A 23695-nucleotide genomic window follows, 5' to 3' on the forward strand; every position below is an offset into this window, starting at 1 on the left:
CTTCTCCCTACATGTTGTAGGCCAGATAAAATATCTCCTCGTCTCTCCACGCTGTGCCCGCGGACCGGACTTCTCTCCTCCTCTATACTACACTGTGGGTCCGATGTCCTCATCGCCTCCTCCACGTCGCTGAGATTGATCACTCTGCAATGTCAACGCTCTCTATCATCTGAATTATGGAAAGTAACTATATTCCTCCGTGCTATTGAGTTTGTGGGTTCAGGCTCTTAAGTGTGACAGTAGCCTAAAGTGATTCGAGTTCCCGTTTCTGTGTTGAGGTGCTGGAGCCAGCCAGATGTTGTGACGGTGGTGGAACAGCAGACCAGTCAGAGATTGATTATTGATATGCTCATCTTACTCCTTTTGAAACGGGAACGGGAACTCGAATCACTTTACTGTCACACTTAAGAGCCTGAACCCACGAACTCAATAGCACGGAGGAATATAGTTACTTTCCTTAATTCAGATGATAGAGAGCGTTGACATTGCAGAGTGATCAATCTCAGCGACGTGGAGGAGGCGATGAGGACATCGGACCCACGGTGTAGTATAGAGGAGGATTATTTGGGCGTGGAGTTTTCACTGGCGAATGAATGTCTTGACTCAGTCTGTATCTGATAGGCTGCACACGCCTCGGTTAGAGCACCTGACAGGTAAACAATACTGTGGCATAATGTTCATTGTCCATCGCTATCATAGCGCACGGCACTCATCAAACATAACACAGAAATGAAACACAGCATGCATAATCACATGAAACTCAAAATATAAATAAAGCAATAAAACACAATATAAAGTTAACCATTTATCATGCTGCTCTACATGGCCCTGTGCATTCTGTGACATTAAACCAGATGGCATTCTCCACTCTATGACATAAGCAGGGGGCCTATTTGAGTTAACCAATGTTAGAGGCTGATCAAAGGCACACTATTATGTCAGCAATCAGCCCATTACCACTGTTGGGGCCCAATGAACACCATAAAATACAACTGCAAAGATTTCCCAACAAATGCATTGGTTACAATATAAATTATCTGAATATACTTTACAAAGCCCAAATGTGTGACGAAAACTTACTTTGAGTGGCTTCCAGTTTGGTGGAGTCTGCAGCTTTCTTTTGCCATCTGGGAACACCACTGAGAAGACCATCACATTCTTCAGGCATGAAGAGGACAAAGCCTGTGAATAGAGATGCAGCATAAACTTTTCACAAACTGCAACTTGACCATGAAAACAGACAGACCTTTTAAACAAAACTTCACTTCCTTGTTGTGAAAGATTACAAAACGCATTATTGGAGACAATATTCTTACTTTAGTGTGATCGGGATAGAGCTCCTGCATGGCTGCACTTGTGACCTGGCTTCATATTCCCAACCAATGTCGACAAGCCCCTGTAGAACAAAAACAAATCTTCAAAACTAATCTTCATAACTAAAACTACACTGAACTTTATAACAAAAAGTCAGTACAAAATATGGACAATTTCAATACTGACCTCTGCAGGAACATGGTCAACAAGCCAAGCTGAGACATGTGGAATGTACAGCTGATGTGCCCAAAAGACAGCCTGGACGTACAGGTGGAACAGAAGGCTGCAGACAAAGAGAACCAAGTTACAGAGAGAGAAATAGAGGGAGAAAGGACAGAAAAAAGGCTTAGCGTGTTATTACTGAGCATACCTATTTACACACACCGACAGCAGGTGCAGGGCCAATAAGGTAATCATGGAAGGAGGGAGGTAGGGCCCGCACACCATTCTTTTGGTAAAGGATTACTTTATTGAACAAACAACACAAACGAAAGTTTTCAATAAAGTAATCCTTTACCAATGGTAAATGGTGTGCGGACACACCATTCCACCATAATATAACCTTCCATGGTTATATTACTGCACAGGACCTAGCCTCTCAGAAATATGATATCTGAATGACAAGTTCTGAGCAAATTTTAAATTATCATCTGCATTTGAGCAGGTTGAGCCACAGACCACCATTTGATGAGATTAACCTCGCAGACCCAAAATTTAAGAATATTTTGTTCAATACATAATTTTCCATGACGTATTGATGTTGGTACCATTAGGAGAGATAACAAGCAAACGTTGATCAAAATAAAAAATCATTTTCATTCTCCAGTTGTGTAGACTTCTTGTAAGTATGTCTCTTGTATGCCCATATAAATATCTCCTATCTGTCAGTCCTTGTACCTTTTATGCCCATGGAGAGCCCATATTGTCATGCCCATATATGTGCTGTAGTGGGAGATATGAAGTCGTTATTGTGACTGTAGGTCGCAGATTACTATGAAAACCTGCAAAACCTGTCAGTCAGTCTGCCCGTCCGTCTGAAATAAATATAGGCTTACATGTATGACATAAATAGATTGAATGTATTCATGGTACATGCACCAATATTTTACGTTGTTTTAGTTTAAATTTGTATATGATATGGCAACCCAGCCATTACCCCGATATAATCCTGTCACGGTCAAATAGTAATACTATACTATACGATTGAAAGCTTTATAGGCAATTCACACTGAGAGGGACTGAATCCGTTTCATTGGAACCGTTTCCGAATACGGTTGCCTGGTCCCCGATGGCCATGATTCACATTGCAGCGCACCCGGGTACACTTGCATAACACACTTTGATCCTTCAGATGGCGGTGTGCTTGATGGCTGTTGCGCACGGACACTGACCATCAACTCTGCCACATTGTCTCCAATAAATCCAGACACACTGCATTGCATTGCCTCTTTTGGCTCTTTGCCGTTATACTACTTCACTGTCAGCCTGCCTGCTATTCACTGTGTCAGTCAGTTCTGTGCTCCAGTGTCGTGTTTGATATTAGTTTAATGGATTCTACTTTAGCATTATTATTATTATTTTGTTTTACTTTGGAAACTATGCCAAGCAAAGCCCAAGAGCCACGTGTAGTCCAAGATCAGCGCATATTGCGGTGCTGCGCGTATAGCAGATTCAACAGGAGACGGGCGGCGTTGATAAATGAGCTGGTGTTACGCGTCGTGCAGCGTCTGTGTTTTTTTTGTTGACGCTTGGCTCGTCGACTAGAGATCATGTCACGTTCTAAAACAAAAACAGTCCACTTCCTTCTTTAGGTACGCATGCATTCACATTGGAACGATCCGTATCTGAATACACTTCAACGGTCCAGATACCCGCCCCCCATGCGGTCTCGGGGACGGTTGGGCGATCCGCTCCCAGGAACGGTACGCATCATTCACATTACCACAACATCTGCCAAGTGGTCCCGAGTGCGCACCCGGGACCATAGTGTGAATTGCCCCTTTAGAAAGCAATATCCTGCAATGATTATGATTGGAGTCCTTCATGTCCAACTGACAGGGGAAACTTCTACTGAACCAACACAAACTAAAATCATGGTGACTCCGTCATTGCTTTTCAATAAAAGTGAATTGTTTATGTTGTAGGTCTGATCAAATTGTTATATTTAACCCTCCAAATTCAAATAATGCTTTTATTAAGCCAATAAAAATGTGTGTAATTAGTGTACTAGATATTTGTATTACAATATATTTCTCAAGGGTGAGATGAAGCATTGTGTAAATATCATATCAGTTTAAATGTAATCAGTTTAAAATTAAATTAATATATAGCTTACATGTATGACAAGTTGTTGCAAATGAGCCACCATCATTGGTACAGATTGTTGCTTCCCCACAAAACAATGGACCTTTAATGATGATAATGTGGTCATTCACAGGTGATCTAGCTAGTCAATACCTAATAGGTGGCAATTAGCACATTTGATCACAGCAGTTACATTCGCAAATACATTGAAATGACGAACATGAATGGAACAACCACAAACTGCAGAATCTTTACATGCAGTTATGTGCATCAAATAAGCAGTAAGCCTATCTATATTCCTTGTTTTACTGTGACAGTTTGAACTGTGAGTAGGTCCTACTAGGGGTCTAACGATACATTTTAACAGCGATACAATACATGGATGATATTGGTTCATTATGACAATATGATACGAAATCGATAGATATGATTATAAAGTTTAAAAAGTTATTCTGTAGACCTACTACCGTAATACTGTCGTATTACAATGATAATATAAGCATATTGTAAAGTATCACAATAAGTGTTCCAATCAGACTTGTCATTCTAAAATGACTCATACATACAGTTTGTGTTAAATGTTATATAGTATGACTCTTTTAATGTTCTAGTATTATGACACTAAAATGTGGAACGCCCTACCACCAGCTATCAGAAAGTGTCACTGTTTTTATGTAAAAATACTTGTATTGCTATATTGTATTGCTTTTGTGGATGGCTTCTTAGTATTTCATGCATTGTATGTATCAATTGATGAATTGGTGTACTGTACCTCTGTACTTTTAGCAAACTGTTTATATAGTGTTCTATCAACCAATGCACTACATGTCCAGTGAACAGCACAGTATCAACAAACACACTAACAGCAATGTGTTTTGGGAAACCTGACAATAAAAGGTTTGGGATAAGTGTTGTGCTGTTCTCAGTTGTATGACACTAGAATTTCGCGGGCCTTCGGCCCGCTCATCCCAGAGTTGCGTTGCCCCGCGTTGCGATACAGAAGTCCACAGGTACAGAAGTCCACAGTGACACGCGTTGTATGCAGCTGTTTTGTGTTGCAGCGCGTGCGCGCGTGTGCGTGTAGTGTTGTTGGTGTTGTTGTGATCCATATATGCGCCTTGGTTCGTCCCGTTTGTTCCACGCCAGGTGTAGTCATTAATTAATGGTCTTGACTTGATTGCCTATGCGTTGAAGTTATATAGGGTGAGAAGCGTGAAATGCACAGGCTCATGTTACATCGCTGCTGGCTGCCACTGCCACTCTCTCTCTCGCTCTCTTCTCTCTCCTCCCTCGCTGGGGGGGGGGGGGGGGGGGGGATTAGTTGCGCTGCCTTCGACAGTGCTATACTTCTCCAGCAGCGGTGCAGAACCGAGAGAGTGACACATTCTTTTGGATGTAAACTGCGCAACGTTTAGCTTTAAAGATCGGATTGTGTAGTCGCACCGGTGCTACAAAGTGAATTGTACAACTTGCACGGTGATATGTGAAGTCGCAAATGCGAGTCCGTAGTCGCACTGTCGAGCCCTGTGTAGTGTAGTGCAATTTGCGCTGCATCGCGCGGCAATCCAAATCCCCCCCCCCGCGCGCGCGCGCGCACACACACACACACACACACTGTACGTAGCTTTTTGTTGTTGCAGCGCGCGCGTGTGCGTGTGGTGTTGCTGTTGTTGTTCGTATCCATATATGCGCCTCGGGTGTGGGGATCGCCATGTGAGGGGGCTAGCCAATAAGGGCCCTGTGTTGCATGTGGAGAATTGTGTAGGTTAGTGTGTGTGGTGTAGCCGAACGGGGTGGTGAGAACATGAGGGGGATGTAGCACAGCAATCGGTGACCCCTACATTAAGCTGTGTTGCTCCCAAGATGCAGTGCAAATGCGTGTTGTAGCAACCGTAGCCAATGGGAAAACAGGATGCAGTGTTGCCAGGTCCGCGAATTGTAAGCGAGTTGTAAGTAGCGTGTTGAATGGCATTTTTTCTGGGCTTGTTTTCATAGACGTGGCAACAAATTAGGCGGGGGTGTCGGTGCTTGTGGCGTGTTTGTGTTTATTATTTATATTGATATTGTTTGCGAGTGTGGACGGGAGCCGGCTTTAGTGGCAGTGCGATGACAATTTTTACGCGGGTGGTGTGGAGTGTGGCCGAGGAGATAGGGAACGAACGACGCGGAGGGTAAGTGTGTGACGTGTTAGTGTGTTGTTGCAGTGTGTGTTGCAGCGTGTTCATAATGTAAATAATATCCCGAGCGGCACACTTTACTACTTATTTCGATTGAAATAAGCGAATTAGCACAAAAACCCAACCCCCATTGAGGGCTTATATTAGGGGAAATGGCCAATCATGCACTTTTGCACAAAATAACACGTGGACCTCTTTGGTGGGGACGTAACAACTACAAATAAAGGTAAGAAAGCCTTCTAGCATGGAATTCTCCTTTAAGCAGAGGCACTTTACAAGTCTTTTTTAACCTTCCAATTCTTGCCACTTGTTTGACATGTAGACGTCTTGATGGTCTCAATGTTCAATTTTGTCAACAATACCAATTACAAGTAAAAGGCACGTTAAATGAATTGTGCGTTAACAGCCAACACAACAGCTACAGTCTAGTGTCAAGAGTAATCGATGTTAAAAACTAAGTTGCTTAAATAGCTATAATCGCTAAAACTACCTAAAGTGCAGAGCTCAAGTGCAAAATGCCATTATATTAGCCACAGACATATGGCCATATAGTCCGGGCCATGTAGTGTTCAATGTGTATTCATAAGTCTAATGGTGAAAAAAAAGGTGCTCCATAGTTTTTGTGTGTGCCTAGCAAGGCTGAGAAACCGGTTGCATAGGGGCCACTGCGATGGCTCAAACAGGCTGTGACTGGGATGGTGGACATCCCCGACAATCCCTTCAGCCTTGGCCACGCATCGTCTCTCGTATATTCCCTGGAGGGAGGGAAGCTCACCTCCAACTATGCGCTGGACTGTTCTCACCACTCTCTGTAGTGCCTTCTGCTGAAGAGCAGTGCAACTCCCATACCACACGATGATTCCACCCGTCAGGATGCTCTCGATGGTGCAGTTGTAGAAGGACCTCAGTATACGGGGGCTGACCTTGAACTTCTTCAGGTGCCGTAAGCAGTCTCCGTAACACCTTCATCCACCCATCCTGGGTGGCACACCGTAAGAAGACATCCTGCAGACAGAGAAGATTAAATGAGCTATACAAGAACATAGTCAACATGTTTCCCCACTTCACTCAATCGAAAAACAAAAAAACAGTGAACCAGAGTAATGTTAGATAAAAATCTACTTGACTATGTGCCCAGCATAGCCACAGACAGGGCCAACCTGGCTCAGAGAGAGACTGTCCACCACTACAACATCTGGGTTGCATTTCTTTACAACCAACTGCATAAGGTACAGTATAAGAGACATATTTCCTCATATCTCTGCTCCAAAATGTTCATATATATTTTTTTCTTTCTATTTTCAGGAAATTAAGAAAACCTTATATTTTGAAAACAAAACAATAATGCCATATGAAAGTTTTGTGACTTTACATAATGTCAATGACTTGCATGAGAAAGGGGGAGTTGGCCATTTTAGCAGACAGAGGGTCCAATGGAATTAAGGTTTGTCCATTGGTTCAATATTGCTAACCAACACACAGATGTAAATGGTGTCCAACAGTCCAATAGCACTGATTTATGCAAAAGAAAAACATAAAATGGATTTAGGTGGTTTATTCTTCCCAACAGCAACGATCATATATCCATAAGCAAAAGGGGGCTTGCACATTGTAGGATGAATGAGGCTCTTTGGATGCCAAAAAGATTGTCTTTATTTAAAAAGTGCAAAAGGTGACATGGTGAAGTGGAGTGGACGTTTCAGTATCAGACCATCATGTTGGCTATAAGTAAGTGTCATAGAGTGGAGAATGCCATCTGGTTTAATGTCACAGAATGCACAGGGCCATGTAGAGCAGCATGATAAATGGTTAACTTTATATTGTGTTTTATTGCTTTATTTATATTTTGAGTTTCATGTGATTATGCATGCTGTGTTTCATTTCTGTGTTATGTTTGATGAGTGCCGTGCGCTATGATAGCGATGGACAATGAACATTATGCCACAGTATTGTTTACCTGTCAGGTGCTCTAACCGAGGCGTGTGCAGCCTATCAGATACAGACTGAGTCAAGACATTCAATCGCCAGTGAAAACTCCACGCCCAAATAAAAGGCGCACCTAGATCCTACCTCGGGGCTCTCTCTCTCTGCTCAGACAGTGCCTGCTGCCGCCGTCGTCGGACAACGCCAGACCTCTCTCTCTGTCCTCTTCTCCCTACATGTTGTAGGCCAGATAAAATATCTCCTCGTCTCTCCACGCTGTGCCCGCGGACCGGACTTCTCTCCTCCTCTATACTACACTGTGGGTCCGATGTCCTCATCGCCTCCTCCACGTCGCTGAGATTGATCACTCTGCAATGTCAACGCTCTCTATCATCTGAATTATGGAAAGTAACTATATTCCTCCGTGCTATTGAGTTTGTGGGTTCAGGCTCTTAAGTGTGACAGTAGCCTAAAGTGATTCGAGTTCCCGTTTCTGTGTTGAGGTGCTGGAGCCAGCCAGATGTTGTGACGGTGGTGGAACAGCAGACCAGTCAGAGATTGATTATTGATATGCTCATCTTACTCCTTTTGAAACGGGAACGGGAACTCGAATCACTTTACTGTCACACTTAAGAGCCTGAACCCACGAACTCAATAGCACGGAGGAATATAGTTACTTTCCTTAATTCAGATGATAGAGAGCGTTGACATTGCAGAGTGATCAATCTCAGCGACGTGGAGGAGGCGATGAGGACATCGGACCCACGGTGTAGTATAGAGGAGGATTATTTGGGCGTGGAGTTTTCACTGGCGAATGAATGTCTTGACTCAGTCTGTATCTGATAGGCTGCACACGCCTCGGTTAGAGCACCTGACAGGTAAACAATACTGTGGCATAATGTTCATTGTCCATCGCTATCATAGCGCACGGCACTCATCAAACATAACACAGAAATGAAACACAGCATGCATAATCACATGAAACTCAAAATATAAATAAAGCAATAAAACACAATATAAAGTTAACCATTTATCATGCTGCTCTACATGGCCCTGTGCATTCTGTGACATTAAACCAGATGGCATTCTCCACTCTATGACATAAGCAGGGGGCCTATTTGAGTTAACCAATGTTAGAGGCTGATCAAAGGCACACTATTATGTCAGCAATCAGCCCATTACCACTGTTGGGGCCCAATGAACACCATAAAATACAACTGCAAAGATTTCCCAACAAATGCATTGGTTACAATATAAATTATCTGAATATACTTTACAAAGCCCAAATGTGTGACGAAAACTTACTTTGAGTGGCTTCCAGTTTGGTGGAGTCTGCAGCTTTCTTTTGCCATCTGGGAACACCACTGAGAAGACCATCACATTCTTCAGGCATGAAGAGGACAAAGCCTGTGAATAGAGATGCAGCATAAACTTTTCACAAACTGCAACTTGACCATGAAAACAGACAGACCTTTTAAACAAAACTTCACTTCCTTGTTGTGAAAGATTACAAAACGCATTATTGGAGACAATATTCTTACTTTAGTGTGATCGGGATAGAGCTCCTGCATGGCTGCACTTGTGACCTGGCTTCATATTCCCAACCAATGTCGACAAGCCCCTGTAGAACAAAAACAAATCTTCAAAACTAATCTTCATAACTAAAACTACACTGAACTTTATAACAAAAAGTCAGTACAAAATATGGACAATTTCAATACTGACCTCTGCAGGAACATGGTCAACAAGCCAAGCTGAGACATGTGGAATGTACAGCTGATGTGCCCAAAAGACAGCCTGGACGTACAGGTGGAACAGAAGGCTGCAGACAAAGAGAACCAAGTTACAGAGAGAGAAATAGAGGGAGAAAGGACAGAAAAAAGGCTTAGCGTGTTATTACTGAGCATACCTATTTACACACACCGACAGCAGGTGCAGGGCCAATAAGGTAATCATGGAAGGAGGGAGGTAGGGCCCGCACACCATTCTTTTGGTAAAGGATTACTTTATTGAACAAACAACACAAACGAAAGTTTTCAATAAAGTAATCCTTTACCAATGGTAAATGGTGTGCGGACACACCATTCCACCATAATATAACCTTCCATGGTTATATTACTGCACAGGACCTAGCCTCTCAGAAATATGATATCTGAATGACAAGTTCTGAGCAAATTTTAAATTATCATCTGCATTTGAGCAGGTTGAGCCACAGACCACCATTTGATGAGATTAACCTTGCAGACCCAAAATTTAAGAATATTTTGTTCAATACATAATTTTCCATGACGTATTGATGTTGGTACCATTAGGAGAGATAACAAGCAAACGTTGATCAAAATAAAAAATCATTTTCATTCTCCAGTTGTGTAGACTTCTTGTAAGTATGTCTCTTGTATGCCCATATAAATATCTCCTATCTGTCAGTCCTTGTACCTTTTATGCCCATGGAGAGCCCATATTGTCATGCCCATATATGTGCTGTAGTGGGAGATATGAAGTCGTTATTGTGACTGTAGGTCGCAGATTACTATGAAAACCTGCAAAACCTGTCAGTCAGTCTGCCCGTCCGTCTGAAATAAATATAGGCTTACATGTATGACATAAATAGATTGAATGTATTCATGGTACATGCACCAATATTTTACGTTGTTTTAGTTTAAATTTGTATATGATATGGCAACCCAGCCATTACCCCGATATAATCCTGTCACGGTCAAATAGTAATACTATACTATACGATTGAAAGCTTTATAGGCAATTCACACTGAGAGGGACTGAATCCGTTTCATTGGAACCGTTTCCGAATACGGTTGCCTGGTCCCCGATGGCCATGATTCACATTGCAGCGCACCCGGGTACACTTGCATAACACACTTTGATCCTTCAGATGGCGGTGTGCTTGATGGCTGTTGCGCACGGACACTGACCATCAACTCTGCCACATTGTCTCCAATAAATCCAGACACACTGCATTGCATTGCCTCTTTTGGCTCTTTGCCGTTATACTACTTCACTGTCAGCCTGCCTGCTATTCACTGTGTCAGTCAGTTCTGTGCTCCAGTGTCGTGTTTGATATTAGTTTAATGGATTCTACTTTAGCATTATTATTATTATTTTGTTTTACTTTGGAAACTATGCCAAGCAAAGCCCAAGAGCCACGTGTAGTCCAAGATCAGCGCATATTGCGGTGCTGCGCGTATAGCAGATTCAACAGGAGACGGGCGGCGTTGATAAATGAGCTGGTGTTACGCGTCGTGCAGCGTCTGTGTTTTTTTTGTTGACGCTTGGCTCGTCGACTAGAGATCATGTCACGTTCTAAAACAAAAACAGTCCACTTCCTTCTTTAGGTACGCATGCATTCACATTGGAACGATCCGTATCTGAATACACTTCAACGGTCCAGATACCCGCCCCCCATGCGGTCTCGGGGACGGTTGGGCGATCCGCTCCCAGGAACGGTACGCATCATTCACATTACCACAACATCTGCCAAGTGGTCCCGAGTGCGCACCCGGGACCATAGTGTGAATTGCCCCTTTAGAAAGCAATATCCTGCAATGATTATGATTGGAGTCCTTCATGTCCAACTGACAGGGGAAACTTCTACTGAACCAACACAAACTAAAATCATGGTGACTCCGTCATTGCTTTTCAATAAAAGTGAATTGTTTATGTTGTAGGTCTGATCAAATTGTTATATTTAACCCTCCAAATTCAAATAATGCTTTTATTAAGCCAATAAAAATGTGTGTAATTAGTGTACTAGATATTTGTATTACAATATATTTCTCAAGGGTGAGATGAAGCATTGTGTAAATATCATATCAGTTTAAATGTAATCAGTTTAAAATTAAATTAATATATAGCTTACATGTATGACAAGTTGTTGCAAATGAGCCACCATCATTGGTACAGATTGTTGCTTCCCCACAAAACAATGGACCTTTAATGATGATAATGTGGTCATTCACAGGTGATCTAGCTAGTCAATACCTAATAGGTGGCAATTAGCACATTTGATCACAGCAGTTACATTCGCAAATACATTGAAATGACGAACATGAATGGAACAACCACAAACTGCAGAATCTTTACATGCAGTTATGTGCATCAAATAAGCAGTAAGCCTATCTATATTCCTTGTTTTACTGTGACAGTTTGAACTGTGAGTAGGTCCTACTAGGGGTCTAACGATACATTTTAACAGCGATACAATACATGGATGATATTGGTTCATTATGACAATATAATAATCGATAGATATGATTATAAAGTTTAAAAAGTTATTCTGTAGACCTACTACCGTAATACTGTCGTATTACAATGATAATATAAGCATATTGTAAAGTATCACAATAAGTGTTCCAATCAGACTTGTCATTCTAAAATGACTCATACATACAGTTTGTGTTAAATGTTATATAGTATGACTCTTTTAATGTTCTAGTATTATGACACTAAAATGTGGAACGCCCTACCACCAGCTATCAGAAAGTGTCACTGTTTTTATGTAAAAATACTTGTATTGCTATATTGTATTGCTTTTGTGGATGGCTTCTTAGTATTTCATGCATTGTATGTATCAATTGATGAATTGGTGTACTGTACCTCTGTACTTTTAGCAAACTGTTTATATAGTGTTCTATCAACCAATGCACTACATGTCCAGTGAACAGCACAGTATCAACAAACACACTAACAGCAATGTGTTTTGGGAAACCTGACAATAAAAGGTTTGGGATAAGTGTTGTGCTGTTCTCAGTTGTATGACACTAGAATTTCGCGGGCCTTCGGCCCGCTCATCCCAGAGTTGCGTTGCCCCGCGTTGCGATACAGAAGTCCACAGGTACAGAAGTCCACAGTGACACGCGTTGTATGCAGCTGTTTTGTGTTGCAGCGCGTGCGCGCGTGTGCGTGTAGTGTTGTTGGTGTTGTTGTGATCCATATATGCGCCTTGGTTCGTCCCGTTTGTTCCACGCCAGGTGTAGTCATTAATTAATGGTCTTGACTTGATTGCCTATGCGTTGAAGTTATATAGGGTGAGAAGCGTGAAATGCACAGGCTCATGTTACATCGCTGCTGGCTGCCACTGCCACTCTCTCTCTCGCTCTCTTCTCTCTCCTCCCTCGCTGGGGGGGGGGGGGGGGGGGGGGGATTAGTTGCGCTGCCTTCGACAGTCCTATACTTCTCCAGCAGCGGTGCAGAACCGAGAGAGTGACACATTCTTTTGGATGTAAACTGCGCAACGTTTAGCTTTAAAGATCGGATTGTGTAGTCGCACCGGTGCTACAAAGTGAATTGTACAACTTGCACGGTGATATGTGAAGTCGCAAATGCGAGTCCGTAGTCGCACTGTCGAGCCCTGTGTAGTGTAGTGCAATTTGCGCTGCATCGCGCGGCAATCCAAATCCCCCCCCCCGCGCGCGCGCGCGCACACACACACACACACACACTGTACGTAGCTTTTTGTTGTTGCAGCGCGCGCGTGTGCGTGTGGTGTTGCTGTTGTTGTTCGTATCCATATATGCGCCTCGGGTGTGGGGATCGCCATGTGAGGGGGCTAGCCAATAAGGGCCCTGTGTTGCATGTGGAGAATTGTGTAGGTTAGTGTGTGTGGTGTAGCCGAACGGGGTGGTGAGAACATGAGGGGGATGTAGCACAGCAATCGGTGACCCCTACATTAAGCTGTGTTGCTCCCAAGATGCAGTGCAAATGCGTGTTGTAGCAACCGTAGCCAATGGGAAAACAGGATGCAGTGTTGCCAGGTCCGCGAATTGTAAGCGAGTTGTAAGTAGCGTGTTGAATGGCATTTTTTCTGGGCTTGTTTTCATAGACGTGGCAACAAATTAGGCGGGGGTGTCGGTGCTTGTGGCGTGTTTGTGTTTATTATTTATATTGATATTGTTTGCGAGTGTGGACGGGAGCCGGCTTTAGTGGCAGTGCGATGACAATTTTTACGCGGGTGGTGTGGAGTGTGGCCGAGGAGATAGGGAACGAACGACGCGGAGGGTAAGTGTGTGACGTGTTAGTGTGTTGTTGCAGTGTGTGTTGCAGCGTGTTGCAGCGTGTCAGTGACGTAGTAGCTGGTGACTTTCTTTTTGTGGTTCGGGCTTTGGGGACACCTTCTCAAATGTATAATAGATAATTGGAATTTGTTTCTGTAGGGTTTTGATGGTGCTTTCATTCAATGTATTTTAATGCAAATATAAACATCTGAATTCTTTCACCTGGACCTGATGTTGAAATGCAGGCTAAATGATGATGGCTGATACTTCATCATTACAGACAGAGATTAAACATGCTAATGGTCACTGGTTGTCCTAATGCTCACATGAACTGAGACCATCACCCTCTTTGAGCCTGGTGAGTTTCAACTAAACTAGCATAATCACATTGGAATGATTATGACCCTCTATGAAATGTCATATCACATCATATTGTTTTTTCAGGTGGCAGTGTCTTGAGTGTACAGGGTTTGATGAGAACCCAGGTAGGTCCGGGCCTTAATTTTCAGGCCTACAGCAGCTGCAAACTCTTTCATTGAACTCTTTCATTAGACTTCTTGGTTTGGCACACAAGGTTAATTGCAAGCACGAATCCAGAGAATTCCCAGGTTTTGCAAATATTGTGTTAGTAATAAGAACATACACAATATGTATTTCAGTGTACATTTTATTTAATCCATGCTTAAAACATATACCACTAGAAAAATAATACCAGTATGTACAAAAAACAATGCAAATATCGAGTGTATAATATAAAATGTTGAAAAACATTGAATAACAAGTTTAAAAAAACTAAATAAGCTGTATAATCTTCTAGGTTGTCTAGGTTGTGAGCACATTCACTCAGCTCCCGCATGTTTTTTGGTGACTGGCTATATAATGAATACAGGCAGTCAAGGAAGGCCTGGAAGTCTTTGGTTCCCCCTGTCACATCCAGTGCCTGGTCCACAGCAAGCTCCAGTCTGTGAAATTTCCCAACACCTGACTTCACCCCCAGCATCACACTGGCCTTAATGTGCTTTGCACATTACGTTTCTGCAGAGCGAGGATTGTAGAAGACCCACACAGTATTTTGTTTAAATTGTTGAAACATATTTCTCAGTATCCTCCACACTGTTCTTGACAAACTCTATGCAACTGTCCAATACGGTATTGTAGCCAATGCATATATGCCTAAACATTGTATTGTCTTTGTTTGAACGCTGAATTACTTTGAAACTCATGTGAATCCAGGAGGTATCTGCTGCTGAAATGATGAACTCGTTTATAACATTATAACCATTAGGCTTACACCAATTATGTCACAAATTGAAAATCATATTACAATGAAAGCGTTAGAAATCAATAGCCTGCAATGATTATGATTGGAGTCCTTCATGTCCAACTGACAGGGGAAACTTCTACTGAACAAACACAAACTAAAATCATGGTGACTCCACCATTGCTTTTCAATAGAAAAATAATACCAGTATGTACAAAAAAAAAACAATGTGCAAATATCGAGTGTATAATATAAAATGTTGAAAAACATTGAATAACAAGTTTTTAAAAAAATCTATCTACACATAAGCTGTATGGTCAAAATATATATATATAAAATGAGGCAAAAATGGTTCTAGAGCAGCAGCTATGAATAGCAGAAGATATAAATTCAGTATCTTGTGCAAGTGAGAGAAAACACTTCAGATATCATACTGTATGTGACTGTATGTGACAGTACCAGTGCAACAGTGGTGGAGTGTAATCTCTCCATTGATTCAGTGGTGCGTTCAAATTGTTCCTCAAAACAAAAACCTCCACCTCAAGATCACACACTATTGTGTGGACTTGCTATGACGCAGTGGTTTGGTGGGACATGACTCGGTGGTGATGAAGGGATGGTCCAACACCTGGTCAGGTGTTATCCTCTCCTCTGAATCCAGACGAAGCATTCGTTTCAACAGGTCCATGAAGGCGTCTCCAGTTCTGTCAGCGTCGCCACACAGCGAGTCGAACACTTCTTCCAGTGAGCGGATTTTCACCCCGCCGTCCAGGGGAGCTTGCACTGGCATACCAAGAGTCAAGAGGATGGTTTGAAACTACAGGGGGGTAAAAAACACAGGGTATTTCACATTATTATTCACAATATTCCATGTAACAGTCTTAGGTAAACTTAAGTGAACATTTAACTTCTGTGTAAAGTGAATCCGTAGAATACTCACCACTTCATAGTCAGTGTCCCCACTGAATAAACCATGAGTCAGCATACAATTGGCCATCACACAGCCCAGTGCCCACAAGTGCCTCTGTGAGTGGTTGTTCCAGGAATACTTCTGGTGCTCTGTGGGTAAAACAAAAGGATGTTAGCAATATAATAACAGTCTGCTTTCAGTAAAGTATGTATATAGGCCAGTACTATTTAATACAACATCTAGCTCAAAATAACTCACGTATATGCAAGAAGGGTCTTGATCCTGTCCCGCTTGATCTCAGAGACAGGAATAGCCAGACCAAAGTCAATGAGTTTGACTCTGAAGGGTTCTTGTTGGTTCACCAGCATGATGTTCTCCAGTTTGATGTCTGTGTGGATGAGACCGATACCCTTCAGGGCCTGGAGTGCAATGGCAAGCTGCAAGTCAAGAATAAAGAGCACGATTAATAATGTGAAACACAAGGTGGTGTGACATTTAACTGAATATGTGTCTGTATGGTATGGGTTGCCATCACATTTCAAACTCATACCTGCTGTATGACGGGTCTCATCTCCATCATGGACATAGGACCTCTGTCATTAAGGAACTCCAGGAGATCGATATCCAGAGACTCAAACACCATGCATTGAAATCCTTTATGGACGAAGCCGTTGTAAAATCTCACTATTCCACAAGCGTCAGGGTCCAGGACTTTCAGCTTTCGCAACATGGTCATCTGCAAATACAAGAAGAAGGATTTAGACACGATATAATAAATGATGCACACATTTTGAAAATCTCCCAAAGCAATTATGCTCACCTCGTGTTCTGCCAATTGGTCGTAGTTGTGACGTTTCTTTAATATCTTAATGGCCACAGTGTCCCATGTGGACGTTTTGATGGCTTTGGCCACCGTCCCGTAGCCTCCTTCCTGCATGAAGCTCTGGACGAGGTACTCTCCTTCATCCAGAAAGTCCTGCTCGGATATGTAACTCTTTGGATCGGACTCAGAGTGTTGGGAGGAGCTGGTGGTCACTTCGTTCAGCGGTGTTGGGAATGGGACAGTTGAGCAGGACACAATGGAGTTCTGTGGGGCGGTGGTGGTGGTCAGGTTGTCAACGTAGACCGCTGGGAAAGGGACGTCATCAGAGTGGAACACCTCCTGCTCATCAGAGCTGGACATGCTGGAGTGTCGAGGGAACACAGATTTGTCCATGGAGGGTTCCGCTGAGAGTATTAAAGACTGCTGCTTTTTCTTAGCACCTTTAGAGAGAGAAGCGGGATAATTTGGATTAGCATACACATAATACAATCAACCACGGTTCTCTCTCTGATCAAACTGATCAACATGCTCAAGACATTGGCAGAGTTTAGACGTGAATTAATATCTCTCAATTACTGTGACTAACATAACATAACAATGGCATCTTTGAGATCTCTCAACTAGCAGCCTCTTTAGTCACTGAGTTAAATTAGAACAATGCTGATAAGACATTTTGATCAACCCTTACCTGTAGGCCTACATGTCCTTGAAGAGCACTGGTATGGTTCAAAGCGATGCTTTTTCAGGCCTTCTAGTTTGCGTTTTAATATGTTGCTCTCCTGTTGTCTCGTGGTCATTAATTTAGCCATGGTGTGTTTGTCGAGTCCTCTTTCTCCTGCTGCTTCCTAGGTTCAAATGATCTGCTCTGAAGGAAACACTGACCACACTATATATGCAGTCTAGTCAGGGTACTCAGGGAAGATGTTACCTGGTTGGTCACAGTAGCATGGCCCTCTCTGACCATTAACACCTTTCCCAAGGTGTCTGTTAAGGGGGCGGGGGTGGGGGGATTGATTGTTTCTATCAACCAATGTACTACATGTCCAGTGAACAGCACAGTATCAACAAACACACTAACAGCAATGTGTTTTGGGAAACCTGACAATAAAAGGTTTGGGATAAGTGTTGTGCTGTTTTCAGTTGTATGACATAATTGGAATTTGTTTCTGTAGGGTTTTGATGGTGCTTTCATTCAATGCATTTTAATGCAAATATAAACAACTGAATTATTTCATATCAGTTAAAATGTAATCACAGTTTGAAAACATGAAATAAATATAGGCTTACATGTATATTAAATATTCTCTGGTTGTGTTTGTGGGCTATGAGCTGACCACCCAAGTATCCCCGGTCAGAGAGAGTATAGGTGACACCAAGGTATAATTCAACAGAATATTGGTTTATTTTCTATAAATAATAAATAAATACATCAAGTCAATATAGAACATAAGGGCTTACATTGGTCAAGTACGCATGGCTGGAGTAATAGGTAGACTCAGGGAGATCTGCAGGTGCTGCATGTTGCCTGTGTGAAGGCTGGAGACTGAGTGAGGGCTGTGGAGTGAGTGATGGCTTATATAGGGCACACCTAGACTGTGATTGGTCATTGAGTTGAGTGGTGTGATGGCAAACACCTGTGTCATTGTGGATGCAGGGGAGGGGAAATGTCCACCAGAGGCTGCCATTCAGACAGCAGAGAGATAATTCACAACAGCCGCCCCCACGGTAGCTCAGCTACTGTGAATAGAGAGAATTGTCTTTGCTGTCGAGGTGGCAGTGAGTGTAGTGCAGGGACAACAGATGTAGTGTACTGGGATGGACACAAAATGTTCAGTTGTCGGTTCGGGGGTCGAACGTTGTCTGGGAAGAGAGACATTCAGCCGCCCCATGGGACACAAACTTGGGGCTGGTGAGGGGAGGCGTTCAGCCGCCCCGTGTTGACCAGATCTCCAGGCTGGTGACAGGGGGTTACCTCGGGCGGACGGCCCGGGGGCTGGATAGGAGCGGAACTGGCCACCCCAGTCAGGAGCGAAGGGCGAGGCAGGTGCAGAGGGTGACCAGATGGTCGGGACCACCCAGGGGACCATGGCCGTCGACACGACCACTCTGGCGGACGACCACTGTAGGGGAGCCAGACTGGAAACCGCCGATGCTGGCGAGGCCATACTGGAGGGTCTGGAGGATACCTGGAGGAGTGGAGCCACAAGGGAGACCGGTGCTTTCGGCGGGGCCGCACCAGAGGTCGCCGATGCAGGTACGACCAGGCAGGAAGTAGTGCGGCAGGTTGGCTTGGCTCGGAAGGCGGGTCTGCTGCATACCGTGGACGTGGACCTGTGGGCCCCCGGACTGGAGGCTCTAGAAGAGGTGCCAGGCAAGGCGATGAACACGCCGGGACAGGAGGCGTTGGGCACGCCGGGTCTGGAGGCGACACACTCGCTGGACTGGATGGCGATACACACGCCGGATTGGGTGGCGATACACACGCCGGACTGGGTGGCGATACACACGCCGGGACTGGAGGCGCCGGGACTGGAGGCACCAAGACTGGAGGTGCAGCACGAGGCACCAGGGCGGGAGGTGCAGCACAAGGCACCAGGGCAGGAGGTGCGGCACGAGGCACCGGAGCAGGAGGTGCAGCAGGAGGCACCAGGGCAGGAGGTGCAGCACGAGGCACCAGGGCAGGAGGTGCAGCAGGAGACACCAGGGCAGGAGGTGCAGCAGGAGACACCAGGGCAGGAGGTGCAGCAGGAGGCACCAGGGCAGGAGGTGCAGCACGAGGCACCAGGGCAGGAGGTGCAGCACGGGGCACCAGGGCAGGAGGTGCAGCACGAGGCACCAGGGCAGGAGGTGCAGCAGGAGGCACCAGGGCAGGAGGTGCAGCACGGGGCACCAGGGCAGGAGGTGCAGCACGAGGCACCAGGGCAGGAGGTGCAGCACGAGGCACCGGAGCAGGAGGTGCAGCAGGAGGCACCAGGGCAGGAGGTGCAGCACGAGGCACCAGGGCAGGAGGTGCAGCACGAGGCACCAGGGCAGGAGAGGCTGGAACAGGTGGAGGGCTCCTCTGATGACTGAGGGATTTGAGGTATTCTTTAGCACTAAAATGCACTACCTCCTCAGGGTCGTCGTCTGCGTTGGGGGAAGGTGCTCCCCCTTGTGCTCCAACATGGTGGTCATCTGGCTCCTCCATTGGTTGATTGCCGCTTATTAGCAGGGTGCTAATGTGAGCTAGCAGGTTGGACGTCTCTCTCCTTTGCCTGCCAAGCTCCTCCATTTTCTTCCTCATGGTCTCCATTTCTTCCTTCCCCTCCATCTCTGCTCTTCTTAGAGCTTCGGCCATGTTGGCCAGGGACTCCATGGCCGGTGTGGCCTTTTGTGCGGGGGGCTGTGCCGTCCCATACCTCTGGGGTTTCTGTCTATCCCTGCCGGGGTAGGTCTTGGGCACTGTTCCTCCGCACAAAAGGCCACACCGGCCATGGAGTCCCTGGCCAACATGGCCGAAGCTCTAAGAAGAGCTTCGTACTCCATGCGTACTTGACCAATGTAAGCCCTTATGTTCTATATTGACTTGATGTATTCTATGTTGACCACTTTGCCATATACGATGATTGTTCACGTACAGTATGTTCTAGTGTATAAATGCCCAGTGTACCTGTTTATACACATCCATTCTGTTGCCATATGTTCTGAGTTATATCTGATTTACCTGTCATTCATATAGTTAATATGTATTCCATTTCTTATCTCTTGCTTGTAGAAACCATGGATTAAGGAGAAAATAAACCAATATTCTGTTGAATTATACCTTGGTGTCACCTATACTCTCTCTGACCGGGGATACTTGGGTGGTCAGCTCATAGCCCACAAACACAACCAGAGAATATTTAATATGGTCCTTCCCATGTTCAGCCACTTCCATCTGGAACCGTTTGATGTGCTCCAGCTCCTGCTGCTCAGAGCTATTTGGTTGTACAGGCGCTGCTGCCTGCGTCTTCCAGGCAGCCGCATAATCTACGTCCTACTGATCGAGAAACCTTTTTTTAACGAACATTCAACGGTGGGTTTGAGGTCCGCTTTCTGCTCATCATGACCAGTTATGAGTTCGACGCTCCTTCGCATGTGATGGACTTCAACCAACCTGCCTTGGACGCGGCGGACCACTGGTTCGATACACAGGCTAGGAATCTGGCCACAACATCTACACCTACCCTTTTACCTTTTCCGCTTTCCCTTTGGAATGTCCCCAGAAGGAATCTGGCCACAACATCTACACCTACCCTTTTACCTTTTCCGCTTTCCCTTTGGAATGTCCCCAGAAGGAATCTGGCCACAACATCTACACCTACCCTTTTACCTTTTCCGCTTTCCCTTTGGAATGTCCCCAGAAGGAATCTGGCCACAACATCTACACCTACCCTTTTACCTTTTCCGCTTTCCCTTTGGAATGTCCCCAGAAGGAATCTGGCCACAACATCTACACCTACCCTTTTACCTTTTCCGCTTTCCCTTTGGAATGTCCCCAGAAGGAATCTGGCCACAACATCTACACCTACCCTTTTACCTTTTCCGCTTTCCCTTTGGAATGTCCCCAGAAGGAATCTGGCCACAACATCTACACCTACCCTTTTACCTTTTCCGCTTTCCCTTTGGAATGTCCCCAGAAGCCCGCAGCCAGCCAGCCAGGCGGTCAGGTCCTACTCCTTGCAGAGGCAAACGTCCAGTCAGACGATCAAGTACTATCAGGAGTGGCCAGAAGAAACAAGCGGCTGCCCGGAAGACGCAGGCAGCAGCGCCTGTACAACCAAATAGCTCTGAGCAGCAGGAGCTGGAGCACATCAAACGGTTCCAGATGGAAGTGGCTGAACATGGGAAGGACCATATTAAATATTCTCTGGTTGTGTTTGTGGGCTATGAGCTGACCACCCAAGTATCCCCGGTCAGAGAGAGTATAGGTGACACCAAGGTATAATTCAACAGAATATTGGTTTATTTTCTCCTTAATCCATGGTTTCTACAAGCAAGAGATAAGAAATGGAATACATATTAACTATATGAATGACAGGTAAATCAGATATAACTCAGAACATATGGCAACAGAATGGATGTGTATAAACAGGTACACTGGGCATTTATACACTAGAACATACTGTATGTGAACAATCATCGTCTATGGCAAAGTGGTCAACATAGAATACATCAAGTCAATATAGAACATAAGGGCTTACATTGGTCAAGTACGCATGGCTGGAGTAATAGGTAGACTCAGGGAGCTCTGCAGGTGCTGCATGTTGCCTGTGTGAAGGCTGGAGACTGAGTGAGGGCTGTGGAGTGAGTGATGGTTTATATAGGGCACACCTAGACTGTGATTGGTCATTGAGTTGAGTGGTGTGATGGCAAACACCTGTGTCATTGTGGATGCAGGGGAGGGGAAATGTCCACCAGAGGCTGCCATTCAGACAGCAGAGAGATAATTCACAACAATGTATGACATAAATATATTGAATGTATTCATGGTACATGCACCAATATTTTACTTTGTTTTAGTTTAAATTTGTATATGATATGGCAACCCAGCCATTACCCCGATATAATCCTGTCACGGTCAAATAGTAATACTATACTATACGATTGAAACCTTTAGAAAGCAATAGCCTGCAATGATTATGAGCGGAAACTTCTACTGAACCAACACAAACTAAAATCATGGTGACTCCGTCATTGCTTTTCAATAAAAGTTAATTGTTTATGTTGTAGGTCTGATCAAATTGTTATATTTAACCCTCCAAATTCAAATAATGCTTTTATTAAGCCAATAAAAATGTGATTTGGTTATTAGTGTACTAGATATTTGTATTACAATATATTTCTCAAGGGTGAGATGAAGCATTGTGTAAATATCATATCAGTTTAAATGTAATCAGTTTAAAATTAAATTAATATATAGCTTACATGTATGACATAAATAGATTTAATGTATTCATGGTACTTGCACCAATCTTTTACTTTGTTTTAGTTTAAATTTGTATATGATATGGCAATCCAGCCACTAGTTGAGATGACCCCAATATAATCCTGTCATGGTCAAAGACTGTTGTGCAATATGTATCTTTCCAGTGAGACATACGTAGCCAGAAGTGTTGGCTTATTGATGGCTCAATAATAATTGATTAAAAAGAAAAACAAAACTGACTTTAGCCTATGCATTGTGAGCTTGTTGATCGGCTATTTTCAAATGGCCGAAATGTATATAGGGCTGAAGTATGTGCTTTGTAATAATAATCATTCAAAACATACAAAGAGTAACTAAAGCATGCTGCTTTGTTGTTGGTAAGTTATTTAAACCCCCAAACACAACGACGATGGCTGTTGTGTTTGACTCTGAGCTCTGTATTGAGAGAGACCCAGGTAAAAGGGGTCGTACAGTCCAGACACGTTTCCTTTGAGAATCATTTCTAGAATGTAATGCCCTCAGCCTCAAAGCTTGACATCATTGACGTCCTGTGTTCAGGGTTTGGTGAACAATAGAACAAGTTGTTGCAAATGAGCCACCATCATTGGTACAGATTGTTGCTTCCCCACAAAACAATGGAAGCACACCTTTAATGATGATAATGTGGTCATTCACACGTGATCTAGCTAGTCAATACCTAATAGGTGGCAATTAGCACGCTTGATCACAGCAGTTACATTCGCAAATACATTGAAATGACGAGCATGAATGGAACAACCACAAACTGCAGAATCTTTACATGCAGTTATGTGCATCAAATAAGCAGTAAGCCTATCTATATTCCTTGTTTTACTGTGACAGTTTGAACTGTGAGTAGGTCCTACTAGGGGTCTAACGATACATTTTAACAGCGATACAATACATGGATGATATTGGTTCATTATGACAATATGATACGAAATCGATAGATATGATTATAAAGTTTAAAAGGTTATTCTGTAGGCCTACTACCGTAATACTGTCGTATT

General features: G+C 43.9%; 1 protein-coding gene across 1 annotated transcript; it reads right to left on the reverse strand.

The window, feature by feature from the left end:
- Positions 1 to 15718: 15718 nt before the first annotated feature.
- Positions 15719 to 16569, reverse strand: LOC306920496 (homeodomain-interacting protein kinase 1-like). Its single transcript, XM_079497289.1, has 4 exons — positions 16448 to 16569; positions 16156 to 16334; positions 15928 to 16046; positions 15719 to 15804 (listed from the first exon to the last, which is right to left on the reverse strand). The coding sequence occupies exons 1-3, from the start codon at positions 16538 to 16540 to the stop codon at positions 15938 to 15940; spliced, it is 381 nt and encodes a 126-aa protein (XP_079353415.1). The 5' UTR covers positions 16541 to 16569; the 3' UTR covers positions 15719 to 15804; positions 15928 to 15937.
- Between the last annotated feature and the right edge of the window lie 7126 nt (positions 16570 to 23695).

The sequence above is a fragment of the Electrona antarctica genome (genome assembly GCF_951216825.1).
Source record: "Electrona antarctica genome assembly, chromosome: 3".
In the NCBI taxonomy this organism is placed as follows: domain Eukaryota; kingdom Metazoa; phylum Chordata; class Actinopteri; order Myctophiformes; family Myctophidae; genus Electrona; species Electrona antarctica.